At 38.9% G+C, this 20,512-nt stretch overlaps 1 protein-coding gene across 5 annotated transcripts in view; it reads right to left on the reverse strand.

Moving 5' to 3' along the window:
• Nucleotides 1–20,512, reverse strand: part of RAPGEF2 (Rap guanine nucleotide exchange factor 2) — a 179,466-nt gene that overhangs the window by 42,809 nt on the left and 116,145 nt on the right. For all 5 annotated transcript variants that reach the window (XM_063135424.1, XM_063135423.1, XM_063135422.1 and 2 more), the window contains one exon: nt 7,082–7,213. In XM_063135424.1, the coding sequence (XP_062991494.1) occupies nt 7,082–7,213 (132 nt within the window). The remainder of the gene's footprint in view (nt 1–7,081; nt 7,214–20,512) is intronic.

A 20,512-nucleotide genomic window follows, 5' to 3' on the forward strand; every position in this document is an offset into this window, starting at 1 on the left:
TCTTTGCTATATTTGGAGCAAGAAGAACAAGCACAAGGAAGAGATAAATCTGCTATTTAGGGAAGATGGTGAAGCGTTAAGAGGTGCTAAAGAGAGGTCAGAACTACTCAACTCCTATTTTACTTCAGTCTTCTCCCATAAGGGGAATTCTGAGGTGCGTTTGTGTGAAGGTGGTGGGAACCTAAGCCCCACCCACCGCTAGCTTTGGCTATGCCCACCACTGCTGCACACTGCCTCATGCTCAGGGGCAAAAAGGCTGCCCCATGCCTCGAACATAAGAGTATCCTGGAAGAGGGCATGGCTGGCTGGTAGGAATGCTGAACCAGATCATTCCACACTGCAAACATGTTGGTGCAGGTCCCACTTGTATCATAAAATTAGAAACAGCACGGTTATTTTAATAAGGGTGTTAAAGAAGGTTGATAACATTAAAAAAAAGAATGTGAGATGCAGAAAAAACAACATGTAAAGTCATTGTGCCTGAACCACAGAGGAATTATAGTATCTGCCAAATCTAATCTGCCTTAGCTCATATGAAAATGAGAACAATCTAGCCAACACATAGCTTAAGGTCATTAATAGGTACCCAGAGGTAAATATATTTTAATGTTTCAATTTTAAAACCAAGCATTTAATAAATCCCAAACATATCTGCCTGTCATCTCAAATAAAGCTGCTTTTTCATCAGAACTGGAATTAATGTGAAAGCAGCTGCTAAGCTTCAACTGTTATGATTTTAAGGAGATGAAGAGTCTACTGAGAACATTCTGAAAACCACTGCTTTCAAACTGATGCTTACCAGGCATGGAGCAAAAATACTAAAGGTCAAGTAGCACTATAAACGCAAGTAGCATTTTTTTGTTTTGTTTTTAAGTGGATTTATTTTAGATTGCACATCCTCATCCCCCACCCCAGTGGACATTCTCTTCCTACAGCATTTATGTAAGTGGTTCATAATGTAGAGCTGGATGAATGCTGTATCATAAAACAGTTAATTTGACACTCTGTTAAGTACTAAAAGGATATTGATATTTAAAGGGATTACGAAAAGCAAGACTACTGGCTATTTTGCACAAAGCTCATTCATTTTGCTTAAACATGGAGTAGATCCTTCTACCAATTAAGACAGCAATCGTATAGATGTACTCAGTGGGACTTACTTTTGAATAGGTATGCACAAGATTGCACTGTAATGTTTTGCCAGTGAAAGATAAAGTCTTGAAGTAAAGTCAAATAGAGGAATGCAAAACAACAACAAAAAGTAGTATAGAGCAGGTATATTTGAATGTTACCTGCTGACTATCTAGCACAGGGTGAGCAACCTGTGGCTCTCTAGATGTTTTGGGCTACAATTTCCATCAGCCCTAGTGAGCATAGTCAATCTGGAAGGCCACAAGTTGCTCACCCCTGATCTACAAGCTCCACGTGATTGAAAGTTTCAGTAATTTAATTGGGGGTGGGGGGACACATAAGGAATTTTGATGCACCTGAATTCAGGACTAACAAAACATACATACACATATATTAAAGAAGTTGCAACGATTGAGAAAGATCTATGAATCGTCATTTTGCATCATACACCTTTTAAGTTATTGAAACCAAGAAAATATTTGTGTATCCTGATTGCTAAAAGGATGATGCCTATTCCCTTTAGCAGACTATCACTTCCAACCTTAGATTCAATTTCAGTCCTAAATCTTAGACTACTACTGCTTGACACTACTTACAGGTGAACGCAAATAACAACAACAGTTTTTTTTCCATAGCAAGGCCAGAAATCAGATATAAAAGGGTTGAAAAAGGGTATCATTCAGGTGTCTCGGGGGTTGTTCTGTTACAAGTTCAATTATATTTTCCAAAATGGGAAGGTTGAAAACTAGGCTGTAATTATTGGGGTCATCCTATCAAAGTGATGGTTTTTAAGCAGTTTAAGCCCCACCTCTTTCAAAGATGGCACCAGAACCCTGCACTCAAATGCTTTTCACCCTCTAGCAATGGAGAGAGAGAGAGAGAGAGAGAGAGAGAGAGAGTGTGTGTGTGTGTGTGTGTGTGTGTGTGTGTGTGTCAGGAAGGACAATGATCTAAACTTCCTGCCTTCCACCCTCTAGCAATGTTCCAGCTAGGTTTTATATAGCCAGGAAGGACAATGATCTAAACTATATGTGGTCATCTTCACAATTCCAGATTACATTTTGATATCATGAAATGAAACCAAAATCAAGAGATCCAAGCAAATGAGAGAAATGGACGCCTCTGGAAATTCTGGGATGAATGTTCAAATATGGTGTCCAAAGTGGTTCATATTTGAGCATCTTTATAGAACACACACACACACACACACACGCATGAGCAAACAGTCCTAACAAGTTGCCCTCGTTTATTCAGACTCCATTTTTAGACGGAATCATCCATTAACTACGCAAACAAGCTTGCTGAATGTGAGTCCAATGTTCCAATGGTGGTGGCAGGCGAGATTACTTATCCATTACTTATCCATCTAGCTCAGTATGTCTGTTTTGCCTGGCAACAGCTCTCAAGGGTCTCTGGCATCTTCAGTTAAAGGTTCATTTAACGTAAGCTCACAGTCTGCAAACTGGCAGTTTCTTAAGCGAACAACTTCCTTGCCATGTCCCATACACAAAATACTATTTGCATGGACATTATCTTAATGGATCAGAGACAACATGCCTATGTACACCACTTGCTATGAAACAATAGTGAGAGAGAGCTATTGCCCTCATGTCTCATCTTGTGAGCTTCCCATAAGAATCTAGTTGGCTACTGTGGAAAGCAGGATGCTGGACTACATATTCCTTAATTGTGATCTAGTAGAGCAGAGATTTGCAAAACTTCTGCCACCAGGCCATATATGTGAGAAGACTGAAAAATTACCAAGACTCACCAGTAACAAAATGGCAGTGAAGGTCTTGGCATAATCATCTGGCAATTGCTGACATAATTCTCTATTAATATTTAATTCCTCTAAATTAGTGAATTCTTTGCCATAACAATTTCCTTCTGCCAGAGTGTTCCATAGTTCAGCTTTCCCTGAGCTAAGTAAAGTAATTGGCTGGGTTCAGACGATTAGCGAGGGAAACAACGCAGGGTTTGTTGTTGCTTCTGCTTGTGCCAGTCGTGTGACCAGGATTACCTGTGCTGTGTCGCAGGTTGATATGCCATCCGACTTTTCACCCACCCTGCAACCCCTACTACAAGCCCTGGGTTGCAAAGTGGGTGAAAAGTCACTACAGCTGCACTGTGTTCGGAACACACAGCACGGGTAATTAGAATAATCCTGGTCATATGACCAGAACACGCAGGGACAGGGGAAACAACCAGAACTGCATTGTTTCTCCAACTGATTGTCTGAACCCAGCCATTGGCTCTGGAGGTCTTATGACTCACGCTCCCTACTTAAAGTAGAATTTGCTGATCCAATTGTAAGTAGAGAAGGCTTATTTGACATTTTCCCTCCCTCTCACATGGTTCTCAAAAGTCATATGTTGTCTCTCCCTCCTTTCACACTTAACTTGTACCCTACTTGCTCCCCACTCCAACTGAAGTTTCTCTCATCCCTCTTCCCTGTTCCTTTTGCATCCAGTTCTTCATCCTATAACAGCTTCCCCCTCTTAGCCCCTTCTTCTCTATTCTCAGATTATCACCACCACCACCATCATTATTGCTATCATAAACAATATCTTCAGAGATTATTATTATTATTTTATTTATATAGCACCATCAATGTACATGTACATCCTCAGAGAAGGGATATCTCCAGTTCCCTTCCTTTCTCCTCTCGAGCTTTTCTGTTCCCAACCACCTTCACTCCAACTTCTCTTCCACAGCTGTGCAGATAAGTCTGTGTGTGTGTGTTGCTCACACCAGCTCTTCAGTTCCCAATGCCAATGCCACCCTGATTCCCCGAAAGTAAGACATCCCCCGAAAATAAGACCTACTTCCAGTTTTGCCTCTCGCTGTAATATAAGGCATCCCCCCGAAAATAAGATCTTTTTTTTTTTTGTTCAACAATAAATGTGTACCGTATTCTTCTTCATGGAAAAATAAGACATCCCCTGAAAATAAAACCTAGCGCATCTTTGGGAGCAAAAATTAATATAAGGCACTGTCTTATTTTCGGGGAAACAGGGTAGGTTGTACTTCTCAGGTGGAGCAGGTGACTGTTGTTGCAGAATATGTCACAACAGGAGATGGGGCAGGAAAGAAAGATGACTGGGATGTGCATAGCAAAGCAGCCAGAAGGAGCCATGGAAGCCCCAAATGATCCTCTTCCAATCCTTCAGTCCATCCATCCCTTTTGTCTCCTTCCTTCCTATTCTTTCTCCTCCTTCCTCACGCATAGCTAGCCATTCCGACCATCAATGTCTGTTTCCTCGCTTCCTTCTCTTCACTTCCAACTTTGTTCTCAGTCTAACAAACTCCCGCTCCCTCATATGCCTATGCACTATGCATGTGAGAAGCAATGATCTAACCAAAAGGCTATGGCACGGCCATGGGGCAGGCAAGTGAGGAGAGACTGGGCGGGCTATGGTCCTCACCCACAGTGTGAGAAACACCGCAGTGATGCTGTTCTTTATGTTCTTATGACAGGGAGGAACAATGAAATGCAAGAGAAGTAATTGTCTGGATGCATCGTAATCGAGGACCAATTTCCAGAAATAAAATGAAGCAGCAATTCCATGTCAATACAGAAAAGGGTGCAATGTTTAATATTTTCCATCAACAAAGCATTGTGTATACACTATTGTTTCCAGAAGCTAGGCTTCAGTTATCGACCACTGCCCCATTTGAAGCAGTTCATCAAGATTAACTTGTCATTTGATCTGCTTCTAGTATTGTGCTACAAATAAGCTGACAATTACAGAGTGAAGTTCAGAAGTCTCAGATCAAGTACTATGGTGGAAAAATTAAGAAATGTGAGCACTTTGTTGAGCATGTAACTATGGAATGCAATTATATCATCAACTAGAGGATCACTTGTATTAAATTTAGCTGAATACTGTAAATACTACAGCTTGTTCAATTTGGGATTCTAGAATAAAGGCAGCTTGTTTTGGGATGGGTGAGTACATTACATTTAATCAACTGAGGGACAATTCATAGGTTACTTCATCCTCCCATATGCCTCCACATGGAGGCCACAAAATGTGGAGACAGTGTGTGACATGTCACAGTTGATAACTATGCAGTTTGGCTAGATCATATGACCAGGCATAGTCACATGTTACGGTTGCCATGTGGAGCCACAGGTATTCAGAAATGGTTCATGGCACCTTCTAAATATAGGTCACAATTTTTGAAATTTGCACTGTAACATCCATTTATGTTGTATCAATAGGTAAGAAAATCTGTGGCAGTGGACATATTGATGAACAAAGAGGGGAAAAGCTTATTTAAACAATGGTCTTGTATGTATTTTTTAAAATCTAACTTATCAGCAGAATTTCAATACTAATGGTGATGGTTCTCCCACTACCCATGCCAAATAGCAACATAAACATGAAACCAAAAAATAACGATTCCTGTCTTTTAAGCTATTCTTTCACTTTTTCACCTGTGCTATATATCCAACTGTGCAACATTTCACTTTAAGCAAATCAATGTTGTAAACAGCAACAACTCCTTTGTGATTAGTTACATTGCCCGCCATCATGACGTACAAACAGCACTGATGTTCAATACAAAGTCTAAATCATGAGATTTTATGAATATACTCTTTGCATGGGGTGGGGTGGGAAGTACTTTGTTCTGGCTACTGGATACTTTTAATCGGTTAACTACAGTCAATATTTCTGTAGATAATCTCTAACCTTAAAGACCAAGAATTTTTTTAGTGTGCAATCCTATGCATGTTTAGACAGAAAAGAAGTCCTAGGACTTGTAGCATTCCCCAACTTAGCTAGACCTAAGGTTTATCCTGGGATCATCCCGGAGTCATCCCTGTTCATGTAAATGACACACAGGATATCCCGGGAGCAGGCAGGGACGATCCCGGGATAACCCTTAGGTCTAGCTAAGGCCCCAGCCATCCTGGCCAGGGAATGCTGGGAGTTGTAGGACTTTTTTCTGTCAACATGCCCATAAAGGATTGTGCCTTTATGGACATGAAAGTTAGTCAGTACAGAATTCCAACAAATACTAGAGCTTGCATGGAAGAGCATAACTGCTTATCCTGACCCAGCAAAATATTTATATGCAAAATATTAGATTTTTTCCCAATATATTCAAAGGGACCTCAATGACCTCTCATAAATAATGATTCTAGAAGGATTACGTATTTCATTTTGGTAAGTAATTCTCGCCCTAAATTGATTTATTTGTCTTTATGTATAACACATGACATACAAATTTAGAAACAACATGAATATTTAAACAGGAATATTCTCAGATTATTGCCAAAAGCATCTCAAGATTCAGCTTCATGATTTATTCAAATCAAAGGTGGTCTATGAATTTTCATTGCAAACAGCTGCTCTTAAAGTTGCCCTATTAAATACCTGCTATGAAGTTAATTCAAGAAACAGTTAATTGAGCGTGCAAATAAGATTTGTATCTAATATTTTTTCACATTATAATCAAACATGAGGTAAACATTTACTTCTGGATGTAATTCGTAAATACCTTCATAAGAAAATACACAAGAATTGGATACTTCCCCATACTAGCAAGCTCCACAGTGCAGCCAGTAACATCACATTTTAAATCATGGATATGGACAATATTCAACAGTTTTGAAAAGTAAGATTACATATATATCAACACTGTGAGTGCTACCAAAGTCTCTATTTCCCACAAGTCATCTTCTAGTGGCTTTTATTTGTGTAATGACTATAAATCTGATACAAATGGCTTTATTTCAAAAGGAAAATTAAATACATAAGCATATGCCTGCAAATGAGGAAGATCATGTAGATGTGTTTCTATACAGGCTATGGAACTAAGCAATGCAAGAGGGATATTTACTTGAATGCCCCCAAACTCCATGGTACGATTCTATGAGTCCATAATTTTAAAAATACAGATTTTACCCTTGGTAGTTAAATTTAATTGTTAATTATTATACCTGGTAGATATCAGATAGGCTGCTGCTTCCAGAATCACTAGTGATGCTACATCCTGAATGACTAGATGAAACGTGGGTCACCTGTGGGTGGAGACTGTCAGTGAGGTGCAGTTTTGTGAAATCTGCAGGAAGCTGTAGACAAAAGTAGGGGGGAGAATTAAAATGTATATCAAGGCACACACTTTATAAACATTTAAGTAATTCACAGCATATATCTTTGCCAATACTAAAGCCGTACAAAATTTATTAGGGGAGTCCTTATGGTTTAAGGATACAGGAAAGAAAGACTGAGGGATAATGCTTATGTTATTGGACTATATTTCTAGCATTCTAGTTGATTTAGACTTACATTTTTTAAAAAAATATACAACAAACACAAAGTCATTTTAAATGTAAGAATGGAATATGCATGACTAAAAACAGTCCAAATTACACACGAGTAATTTCCACTGGAACCATATGAACAATCTCAAAGGAATCAGTGTGCATTACCATGAGTATATTTAGGGTTACACATAATGATAACCCAGATTTTTAAAAATAAATACTTCTAGGTTATTATGAACAAATGGGTGTGGCTAAACAAATCACGGACCTTCCATTCATGGCTTGGTTAGTATTAGGTGTGAACCAGAAACACTAGCTTGTCCCTTCCTCAACAAGCCAGAGAAACAATCAAAGAACAATCAAAGAACATGGACTATTATTATTTTTGGCTTGTCAGGGGAATAACAAACCAGAGTTCCTGGTTTGCAAGTAATGCTAATAAAATCCAGTGTTAAATCCATGGTTTGTTTAGCCACTTAGGTTTGCAGCACCAGCATGCTGTGTTGTTCATAATAACCCAGAATTTTAAAACATTCTGGGTTATTATTGCATGCAAACCAGGTGATTGACTTTCATGAGTGGAATATCTGTTAATGCTTAAACATAAGAAGTTTGTGCAAAATAGGGGCAAGAGGGTAATGCTTAAGTTACTGGAATAGGTTTCAAGTCTTTCTGATGCTTTAGGATTATAGAAACCAATTATAAGTAGTGAAGCAGGCTTTTGACTTGTGAAACACAAATACAAAAGCACAGGCATGTATAATGCAACGTGTCAGTAAAGGAGGTTGTGTTAAAACACAGAAAGGAGCCCTGAAATTTCTCTCTTCTGAAGAAAATCACAGGGGACTCATGGACAATGTGAGCTTTCCAAATTGCTATGTATTGTACTTGCGTGGGTGTTTGTACTATTTCTGTAAGTAGCAAGTTGAACTAACAAATAATAAAATCTTTCCTCTATCAAAGCCTTAACTACTCCCTCTGAACCTACGTTGGTCAGCTATGGTCACCTTGCCTTTTATGCATCACCATCATCCTCATCATTTTGTCATTTCAAGAGGAACCAAATAATACAGACCAGTGGATACATGCAAATTTAATGTGAACTTCTAGTTTGAAAATCCCTCCCAAGCATTTGAGATCCTTACTGCTGGTTTGCTGGGGAGTTCCAGCAACCTTGACCATATGCTTCAAATAGAATGAAGTGTGTGTGGCAGGTGCATGGGATAAGCGAAATGAATGTCTCTCGCTATGACATTTTATTTTACTTCGAAATAAAGTTAACAAAATCATCATCAACAAAGAGAAGAACACATACAATAATAAGCCAAGATGACTAAAGAAACAAAGGAATTCACCAATTATAATTCTTGGTCTATAACCAATATGGATATGAAACAGGAGCTTTTCATAGCCAGATCCCGACTAGAGTTATGAGAAAGAGATTAGAAGAGGTGGGGGTGCCCATATTTGGGATAGATCCCCCTGGGCAGGGCAATGAAAAGGATATTATGAATACCTTGTGCCCCTTTCTTATAAGCAGCCATGAGGCTCCCTGCTGGCCCTGGAAGAAAAAGACATGCATACCTGCATACCTGCTTTTTATACTGTATTTTATATTTGTGTTTTTAACATGTTGGTTGTTTTATTATGGTTTTAATTTTTGTGAACCACCCAGAGAGCTTCGGCTATTGGGCGGTATAAAAATGTAATAAATAAATAATAAATAAATAAATAAATCTTACCCCCCTCCCTATGCCTTGTGCCCTCTCAGTCCACTTCTCTAGCCACTTTCCCTATTTCCAGCTTGATATTGGAAATGAGCTAGGAATAGAAATGTGGCTGGGCCAACAGTGATCCAATACACACGTCATAACTATTGATTAAATACCCATAGTTCGCTGTAACTACACTGGAGTGTGTGTGCACTGGTTTCCATGCACTCATTGCTTGTGCTTTATAGGACTCGATGGCCTTACAGCCCCCTTCCAACTCTACTGTTCTATGATTCTGTATTTGGCTTTGTAAACAAACCAGGAATGCCCCATTCCTGGACTTTTGTGACGTGTAAACCCAGCAACCCAATGATCATTCATGCTTTGCTTTTGGGCTAAAACTCTTGGTTGTTTAACTTTAAACAACCCAGAGTACCAGATTTGCACTTCGCAACATCAGCTCCAGGAATGGTTTGTTTACATAGCCAGATGTAATATGCAAGCAACAATCACGTGGAAGGCATCATGCTCACTTGTTCCTGCCATATGCTGGGAAAGTTCACTGTTACGTGTGAACCACATCACTGAGCAGAGCAAGACAAAAAGGGGGAGGAGGATCAGCTAGATACCATCAGTTTGGCTGCATTCTACCTAAATTTCAGTTTTTAGACCATAGCTCTGCAGCAGCCACACAACCTTTCCTGGATACTTCCATAACTGAGCTTGAAGAGATTCAGCTAGTATTAAGAGCGGTAAGTTGTGGAAGAAGCAACTACTGGTCAGCTAAGGATATTAATGAGAACATTCTACAGCAGTCGTAGGTCTACCCTTGCCCTTCTACCCTACTAGATCTCACTTTCAGCCATCAAATTCAAATTCTAAATAAGATCCCTGTTCTCATCTTAGTTCATCCTCCACTTACTGAATATCAATCTAATAAAGAGTAACTACACACCTAAAACAACTCACCCCCTTCTTAGTTTTGCAAATTTCAGTGCCTTAGCATACCGAATTCATGTCACATTCTGTTCAAAAATATTCTGTCCTTCCCCCCACCCACCAGTTCCATACACAAACATTCCACAGGTCATATCTTGAGCTGTCTTAAAAAGCATTACAGCGCTTCACAAAGTACAAGAGGGCAGGCCCCTCTTATAGTCTATGGGCCGATCTCAACCAAGCAGGATATAACACTTTAAAAATGGTATGAAAACGGTATATGTCCTGGGCCTGAACAGTTGTCATAGCCATGATAAACTGTTATAAGCAGTACTGTAGATCCTGCCCAGATTTCAATACAGAGGGTATTGAAGAGAGGGTTAAAAGGGGAAGAATGTGTATGTCAAAGTACCTATTAAAACATACATAATGATCTAACAAGTAATTTAACAATTACTTTTCACACTTAGAAACTGTGGTCATTTTTCACTTCCTATTGTAATGCCATGCAATACAAATAAATGTTTTTCTAACATAATTGTGTACTCTTTGAATACAACTTGAGCAACAACATACTCTCTATGTTGCAAAGCCCTGGTTTCATTTTGATCTGCCAAAAATTGTGTGTCTAGAGTGACTAAGCAAATCTACAAATTATAACAATGCAAAGGAATACACACCCCTGTGTCTCACTAAATTACTTCAGAAATTTTTGCCTGACAGTTCAGAAATCAGGTATATTTCAAAGAAGACTTTCCATCACTGGAATAACTCAGAAGAAAGTAGTGGAACGTCCAGCTTAAAAGCTCTGGAGAGACCAATGCTCTTTCCCTTTTGGAATTCCAATTCCTAAGAACTAGAGACGTGGTCAGTTCATTTAATTATTATTTTTCTTCCTAAGGTAAGAAAAAGCCCATACCATACTGAGTAGCTAAAGAGCTAAATCTGAAATTTAAATTTCTAATCCATTAATACAGCTTAAAAAAACTTCTGTCTGAGAAAACATTTCTATTAAGCTTCTTTGAAAAAGGCAAGCTGCTAAAATGTTGGTAGAAAAAATAATGTATCGCCAAAGCATTACAGATTCAAGTTTTTTTAAAAAAACTTACAGTACAATTTATAAACTGCACTAGGAATTGTGCTCCAGTAACCAAATTCATGAAATATGCGTAGACATGTGTACATATAGAAATAAAGCAAGTCTGATATTTCCCTAATTAAGAAATGCAGAAAGGTTAAATAGGTGATCTATCTCAGAAAGGTTCTACACTAGGGCAAGGGCCCCTATTTCTATTTAAATAAACAATAGCATTTGACATCTGTGTTTTGACGCTTATCTTTTGGTATTCTAGAGAGAGTCACATTCAAGCTCCCCCCTCCTAATTTCTACACATTTTATTTCTTTTTCTGACATTCAGAACTGCTCTCTTGTTTATACAATTCTCTGTCAACAATGAAAATCAACAACCTCGTTTGTATTGGACTGGAAACCTCTGATAGAGTATATACAAGAGTTGCAAAAGAATGATGTATTTGTTTGTGGGTTTTATATATAATCTGTGGTCTTAATACATAACACTGGGCTGGCTAAAGGGAAGTAACTGATAGCTTATATGTCTGACATGAAGACATATATGTCTTCAAATGGAATTTGGCCTTATATGTTTTGCATATGTGTTTTCATTAGATGTATTGTATTGTTAATTAAGTCTGCAATGTTCTGTTAAGTTTTCTTTCTTTGCTTGTCTTTTATTCTCTATTCTTTTGTAGAAAACAATAAAATTGTTAAAGTTGCAAAACACACACCAATGAATTCTAAAATATTCTATTTACAGGGAAGGTACCATAATATTACATAGTGCTGTAAAATACCTCGCAGCAGCATTTTGTACCATTTAAAACTAGCATATTGATGAAGAGGTGTGGTAAATGTAATAATGAATTTCTTTTCTCAAATGTAGTCTGAAGAATATAGAAGCAAAATGTGAATTCATGTGTGTCACTATAAATGTATAGTACTGTTTCTGACTTATAATTTTGGTATACAGAAAAATATGAATTGCAAAGAGCAGACTAGTCAATGCCAATTTAGAAATAGGTGACAGCAATTAAATATTTGGAAATATATGTCCACTCATTTAAGAGTAATTTCGCAATGTTTGAGGCCCACCAGTATTTCAATGTAAAACTGAAAAAATAATCTGGTATATCACTTACATGAGCAAAGTATGAAAGGGACAGTATGTTCGGTTATTCATCATTTCTGAGTGACCTTATAGAGAAGTATAAGAAGTGCTGACACAGCTGAACCAAGCCGAGAGACAAAGACAAAGGCATTTCAAGGTCCTATGGGATTATATATATATATATATATATATATATATATATATATATATATATTCTTTATTGTTTCATTTCTACAAAGCTAACATGAAGACATTATTAAATAACTGTTCAATTATGGAATCTGAAACAAACATAAAAAATGCATCTTCCATTTAAAAGTATTTTTTTTAACATCAGGGAAAATGATTAATGGCACGTGGGATTTTACATGGGAGGAGCTTGGAAAAGTAATTCTTATAGTAAGGATTCTTTTAAATTGCTTTTAGACCTTAGTGCTCCTCATGTACTGCTCCACCAATGTCAGAAACTCTTGACTATTTACTCTATGGTTCTTCCCCCCAACAGTATTGCTTCAGTTCCCAAGAGATGAGATGCTGGCATTGGATGGAACTCCACTTCCTCCCATATGGGCTAGACCGTCTGACATTACTGAAACAGTATGGAAGGAGCATATACTGTAGTGGCCTCCATGCCAAAGTAATTCCAGAACATTACTCGGCCTATGATTCCATATGAGATAGGATTGCCAGATATGAGATTGGCCTGCCAAATTCTCGATGTTTCTCTTTTGTACAAGGAAAGAACAGCCGTTATCCTGGATGCATATATTTGAAGAAGAAAGTAGTACACAACTTTTTGGTTGCTTCCTAGAAATTTTATTTATTTAATGGAATTTCTATACTGCTTTTCCTAAGCCAACCAAAATTCACAACAATTAAGTAATCATATTAAAAGATAATAAAGCCTTAAAGGCAAAGTTTAAAATAATGCTTTTCAATGTGAGGCTACCATTGAAAAGTTATCCATGCCTTAGTTACATTACGGTTAGACTTTTATTTAACTGTTGCCATGTCAGACTAACTCAGGAAGGGTTGCAGCTGGCGTACTAAACATGCAAATATGCTACTTGCCCTTGCTGTCACCTGAAGCTCCAGAGACAGTGTAGATCCAGGAATACGCCCAAGCTATGAACCTGACCTTTCAGGAAAACTGCAACTCCATACATAGTAGATTGAATCTCAATCCCTGAGCTAGGCTTTCTACTGTCCACAAGCATCTCCATCTTGTTTGGACTTATTCTCAGCTTGTCCATCACTATTCAGCCCATTATTGATCACAGGCAATGTTTAAAGGTGCCAGTAACAAAGAATAGAGACTTGCTTCATCAGCGCATTGATGGCATCTCACTCCAAAGCTCTGGGTGACCTTTCCCAGTGGTTAAATGTAGGTGTTGAAAGAACACCAAATTTGTACAAATTAGCTACTAGTATGTCCTTTCCCACTTTTTTCTGAAGCTGTAGTCATTAACTGACCATAAGAACCCTACTGAAACAAATCAAAGAACCAGCTTCCCACAGTGGCCAACCAGATGCCTCTAAGAAGGTTACAAGCAAGACTTGAAGGCAAAAGTCTTCTCTTCTTGTTCCCCAGTAACTGGTATTCAGTACCATACTGCTTCTAAACAGCACATCCATGGGGTGCCAGGTGTGTGTGTATGTGGTGTGTGTGTGTGTGTGTGTGTGTAAATACCAATGCTACATGGCACCATCTTTTTACAATATGTACAGTTAACAAAACAACAATTAGCCTATAAGAGGCTTGTAGCATCTTAAAGACTAACCTATATGATGGTATAAGTTTTTGTGGATTAGAGTCCACTATTTTCTTATATATATATATACACACATACATACACACACACACACACACACACACACACACACACATATATATATATATATATATATATATATATATATATATATATATATTCCTGCCAACAGAAGAGAATGCTTCAATCATCTCTTGAAGTGCAGGGGTGAGCAGACTTCAGGCGTAGAGGATCTACTTTGATTTTTACTTGAAACCCAACATTCACTAATCCTATCCAGTTGCAATAGACACACACTGCGAATTACAGAATTCTGAGGCCAGGAATTTGTTCTGAGTACCAGAACTGAACTGAGCTTCCACATGGAAATCCACACCTAGTTACTGACCCACCTCTTTCTTCATTTAGAAAACAGGAATCATTTTGTTGTCTCCAATGTTAAACAACTGAGTGTCAGTAATAAGCAGAGATCTACTGCCAGAACCTGATCTACCATCAGCCCATGAAAACTTAGGTCTTAATAAAACAGATGGTCTTTAAGAGTGCCCTAAGCCCCTTCATTGTTTTTGCTGCTACAGATTAACACAAATACCACCTTTCTGGAAGTTGTTCACAACCGAAATGACATCAGAAAGTGAGTGAGCTTCCCCTCAATTCACTGAGCTAACAAAATTGTTCACAATGCTTCTGCTTAAATTCCTACACAAGCTTCCTCTGGATCCTAGAGGAATCATAGAATAGTAGAGTTGGAAGGGGCCTATAAGGCCATCGAGTCCAACCCCCTGCTCAATGCAGGAATCCACCTTAAAGCATACCTGACAGATGGCTGTCCAGCTGCCTCTTTAATGCCTCTAGTTTGGGAGAGCCTACGACCTCCCTAGGTAATTGGTTCCATTGTCATACTGCTCTAACAGTCAGGATTATTTTTTTCTGATGTCCAGCCTGAATCTGGCTTCCTGTAACTTGACCCCATTATTCTGCACTCTGGGATGATGGAAAAGAGATGTGTGACAACCTTTCAAGTACTTGAAGAGTGCTATCATGTCTCCCCTCAGTCTTCTCTTCTCAAGGCTAAACATGCCCAGTTGTTTCAGTCTCTCCTCATAGGGCTTTGTTTCCAAACTCCTGATCATCCTCATTGCCCTTACCTTCGAAGCCCTCTATGACCTCCCCTGCCTTCCACCCCGCTTTTATCTCTAGTCTTATATCCACAAATACATATTTCTCCCCTGCCTCCATTTCCCTCTGTTTCCCTTAAATCAAATTTTAGTTTATAACCTCTTAAAGTCAGCCCCCTGCCCACAACTCCACTATTCTAAGCACTATACTCCATACAACATTGTATTGGATTGATGAAATATTATGTGGCTTCAGTTTCATCCTCCAGTTACTGTTATTGCGTAATTCAAACATTTATATAAGATTAATTTCTGGAATAACTTAAACCTGGCAGTTGAACAATGAAAACAAAAATAAGAACAGAGGTTGGCTATAACAAGTGTAGGTATTCATCTTATAGGATACTATTACAAGGCAATTCATTTCCCTTCTGAATCAAGTGAGACACTGGGGGGAAATATTAGTTATATGGTTCAGTGATTTAAAGGGCAGCAGTCAATATACCTAATTACAGAATAATGAACTTATTTCTATTGATTTCATTTATAGACATGATGCACAGAGACATGCCCAATACAGTGTTAAATTTAACACAGACATTCTACACCAGAATGCTACTCTCTCATTAACGTTTTTGTTTCATATAGTTTAGACAATACAGAGTGGTTTCTGTTCTTTCACATATACACCATTGCACATTTGCTGTAAGAACAGACTGGAGCAAAATCCTTTAATCTTAAACGGAGTATGGACTCACAAATATAAATGTTCATGTTAAATAATAAACATTGCCTTATAGTTTTATTCATCTACTAGCTGATATACCAAAATAAAGGTAATTTCTAACACAACAAATTCATGGTTCAAGAAAAAACTAAAAACGTATCTATAAATATGCAGCTTAAAATATACAGATCAGGAAAGTAATTTAGTATCAAAGTAGAGGAATACATCATATCTCAAAAATAATTTTAAACATAAGCTGTTGTAATAAATAGTTTAGGATTAGCTGCTGAGGCCCTTTGTGACTTAAGATAGCAGGGGTCCTACAGACCATTTCCTATACTTGCTCCAACTTTATGAGGCAATCTTCTTATACATTGCAATGATTAATCAGAGTATGCCTGATGCTATAGCATCTTTGAAGCTAAAGGGTATGGATTTGATCAGGGCTAGAATGGAAGACCAGAGGCAGCCACATGTAGGCAGCTCTAAGCTTCCAAAGGTGGACTGGACATGTTACATGTCTAAATAAAACAAAATGGATGTCAATCTTAATTTTTGTCCTTATTCCCACTGCTAAAAAGAATCATTCTTGTCATCATACCCATTGTCTTGGCATTCACCACAGTTGAGTTATACATTGGGGCAATTTGCATGCCCGCAGTGCCAGCCAGATTTTCCTAATTGCCTTTGCTGGCATGGCTTGCTGTGTCATCCGAATCTGGGGGGCAGGGATTGCTGGAGGAGGAAACAACCCTACAACAGACCATGGATTATTTGAGGGTTACTGCCCCTCAAACAAATCATTCCATCTGGGTTCGGCCTACACAGTAAACCACAGCAACTCCCCGCCGGGGACTGAATATTCAAAATGGCTGGCACTCACCATAACTCACGATGATTTAAATAAGCCACAGTGGGCTGTGGTAATCATGTGAACCTTATCATAGTGCTTTCTATGTAGATCGTGGAACCTATTAATCATTTAGCATACATGATAAATAAAGATATTCTATCACCCACCTCTACAGTTTAAGAGGAATACTGAAGAGGACTTCTTAAATTCAAATTCACACCTTTTGGCCAAAATCCAATGAAGAGTTAAGCACACCCAAATCTGTGTTCGATAATGGCATCTGAATTCATGTATGGCAATCTCAATTTTGCTGCAATTATCCAAGTCAGTATTTAAATTTGTATCAGGCTCCAGTTGGTATTCCATACAGCTGATAGTTAAATAGCATTAACAACTAAAGTCTGGTTTTAATAATGGGAATGTTGAAGGGAAGACTAAGAATTTACTTGACATGTATTCTCTCATTTTGGAATATAACCATGAAGAACAAAACTGCTCCACCATTTTTTATTGTTCTATATTCTAAATGTAAAGTATACTTCCATTTCCATCAACACATTTTAAAACTTAGAATTCAACAATTTAATAGTGGTGAGAAATAGAATTGAAAACACATTTTAAAAAAACCTGTAGCTAAAACCCTATCTAAAATATCATTTTGTAAGTCAGTTTTTTTATTTATTTATTTATTACATTTTTATACCGCCCAATAGCCGAAGCTCTCTGGGCGGCTCACAAAAAGTTTTGATATTTGGGGGCCTCTACATAACTGGGCATCAGCTAACTTTACTGAGTTATGCACCACTGAAGTAAAGGTGATGTGGCAATGTCACTTTTTGGTGTTCTTCAAAAGAGCACATGGACTCTACAGGAGAGAGACATAAAGCAAAAATGTTTATACTAAGTATCAGGCTCACTGAGGAAGCTATAGAAAACAAAAGTGAATGTAAAGAGATGTTTAGATCATGCAAGTAGCAAATGGTAGAAAAGGGAGAATGGACAAGCAAATGTAGACAAGAAGGCAAGGAGAATTCTCCATGTCTGATGGTGTTTCTTTTTAGAGTCACTATTCTGTGGCTGCTGCCACTGCCTAAAAAAACATTTCTTGAGGCAAGCAATGCAGCTGTTGCTATGTGTGGGAAGGACAACAGAAGTCTATGTAAAACTCCTACACAAACAGCAATCTATAACATTGTGTGCCTTCAGGGATGCAGCACATTTCCTAAGTACTTGATGCATGGAAAATGCTTAAGATTTCTATTCCCATGACATAGAAGTAGAAAATGTCGCAGATCATCTTAGAGTCTATTTCTACAAATGGCACATACATCACCAAACTGCCATGCCTCCTCCAGTGGCAAAAGAAACGAGAATGTTTGCATGGCAGCCATTTCAGCAGGTCACCTTTCAGTAGCAAATACATCAGAGTTAAAACTTAATTGTTGATTTATGACAGAGCTAAATGGCCAGGGCCATCATAGTTCCTGCTGTCAAATATTAGCAAGGTAATTTTTTTTCAGTCTTTGGAATGCAGCACAGTTCTCAGTCACTTGCCACATTAGTCATGCTACTCTCAGGACTTTTAGCCAAGAGGTGGGCAGGCTACTGGTGGCTCAGCAGGCTCAGGCAGGCAGTGCTCACATTAAAGAGGGGAAAATAGAGAAGCTTAATCCTCGGCTCTCCTGATTTTAGCCAAATTATGGCCCCTCCCTAGTAGCCATCTAAAACAGTAGCTAAGCGGACTGGCGGAGGAAAGGGGGCATGTCCCCCTCTATGCTCCATTACTTTGAGCACTGCCAGCAGGGCATCCATGCACTCTGTAGCAGCTCAGCCACTCCAAAGTCCATATCTATGTAAGACCAAATAAGTCCTTATTGACCCTGCAGGTCACCTAATCCTACTAGGCTGAAAAGTACAGTACATCTCCTGGCCATCAGCAGGGTGCTGATGCAGAGCAGCAGAGAGCAGCCCAGTCATTCCCTTTGCCTGCAAAGAGAAAGTGCCTGGACTCTACTGCCATTATCTCTGGGTTTGAGATGCCTGGCGCCTTACAGTTACTGTCAAATATTTGAAGGACAGCTGTAAACCAAGGCACATTCATTCATTCTTTATTTATTTCATTTCATTTCTACACTGCCCCATAGCCGAAGCTCTCTGGGTAGCAAAAGGATTGACTTAGATCTGGTCAAGAACGCACTGCTCCTGAAGATTTGAGTTTTCTGGCTGGGGATCCAAGTCAATCCTTTTTTGGAGGACAAAAAAGTCTTTTTGAATCTAAGGAACCAATTCAACAAATCCTCCTCTTTCCCCACTCATAAGCATTGTGATGTTGTTGTGATATTCTGACTCTGATGAAGCATTTGCGAAACAGGCTAAAGAAGCCGGAGGCCTGTAATTGCTCAGTTTTTGCAAACTATTTCTGCTCATTGCTCAGTTATTGCAAACTATTCAGTTATCATTCAGTCTTTGTAAACTATTTTTGTTCGGTTATTGTAAACAACTTGTTCAGTTTCTCTAAACTATTATTGTATTCTCATGCTTGATATGTGATACGGCAAAATTAATATGTTACATAACATGTTTGTTTACCTCAGTTCTTTTGATATAATTTAATATTCTAGCAGTTGTGTGCTGATTAGCATTATTCTATTTTGGCAATTCCAACTGCTACCTTCTGTATTGTTTAAGCAGCATACTGATGACAATGCACTCCAAAACTCTGGATGACCCACTCAGTAGTTTCATGTAGATGTTAAATAGCATGGGGGACCCCTGAGGAACCCCATGTTAGAGAATCCACGGGGCTGAGCCGTATCTGCCAAGCACTAACTTCTGGAGCCAGTCATCCAAAATAGGAGCGGAACCACTGCAAAGCAGTACCCCCAGCTCCCAGCTCAGTCACTGCAGAAGGATACCATAGTCAATGATATCAAAAGTCACCGAGAGATCAAGGAGTATCAAAAGGGTCACATTCCCCCTATCTCTCTCCTGACATAGGTCAGCATACAGGGCAACCAACAGCGCTTCCATGCTAAAACCTGGCCTGAACTCCGGCTGAAACGGGTCCAGATAACTGGTCTCATCCAGGAGTGCTTGGAAGTGATTGGCCATCACCCATTCAAGGAACTTGCCCAGGACAGGAATGTTTGCCACCAGCCTATCATTGTTTAGATCTTCTGGATCCAGAGAGGATTTCTTCAGGAACGTCCGCATCACTGCCTCTTTCAGGTGGGCTGGGACCATTCACTCTTGAAAGGAGGCATTAACTACTTCTCTGGCACACCCAGCTGTTCCCTCCATACTGGCTTTTATAAGCCAAGGGGAGCAAGAATCCAATATGGAAGTGGTCACATGAATCTGTCTAAGCACCTTGTCCATGTTCTTGAGCTGTACAAACTGAAACTCATCCAAGAAAACTAGACTAGGCTGTACTCTGGATATCTCACCTGATTCATTTGTATTAAGACTGGAGTCTACATTCCAGCAGATGCAAGGGATTTTATCTTGGAAGTGCCTAGTCAGTGCATTACAGCGGGCCTTCGATGAGTCCACAGCGTCCCTAGGCCCAGTATGTAATTGGCCCCAGACTATCCTAAAAAGTTCCACAATACGGCGTACAGAAAACGGAATAGAGGCAGTCACTGACTCTCACTTGATATGAACAATCCTAACATAAGCTAATCTAGAAGTAAGTTCTCACTATATCTCTTCCCTATATCTCCAGCTGTGAAAAGGAGCCTCCTGCTTCCTAGTAGCTAGCGTGAAAGGCGGAACATAAATCTGCTTATTAAGACATC

This window comes from Elgaria multicarinata, chromosome 10, assembly GCF_023053635.1.
Source record: "Elgaria multicarinata webbii isolate HBS135686 ecotype San Diego chromosome 10, rElgMul1.1.pri, whole genome shotgun sequence".
Lineage (NCBI taxonomy): Eukaryota > Metazoa > Chordata > Lepidosauria > Squamata > Anguidae > Elgaria > Elgaria multicarinata.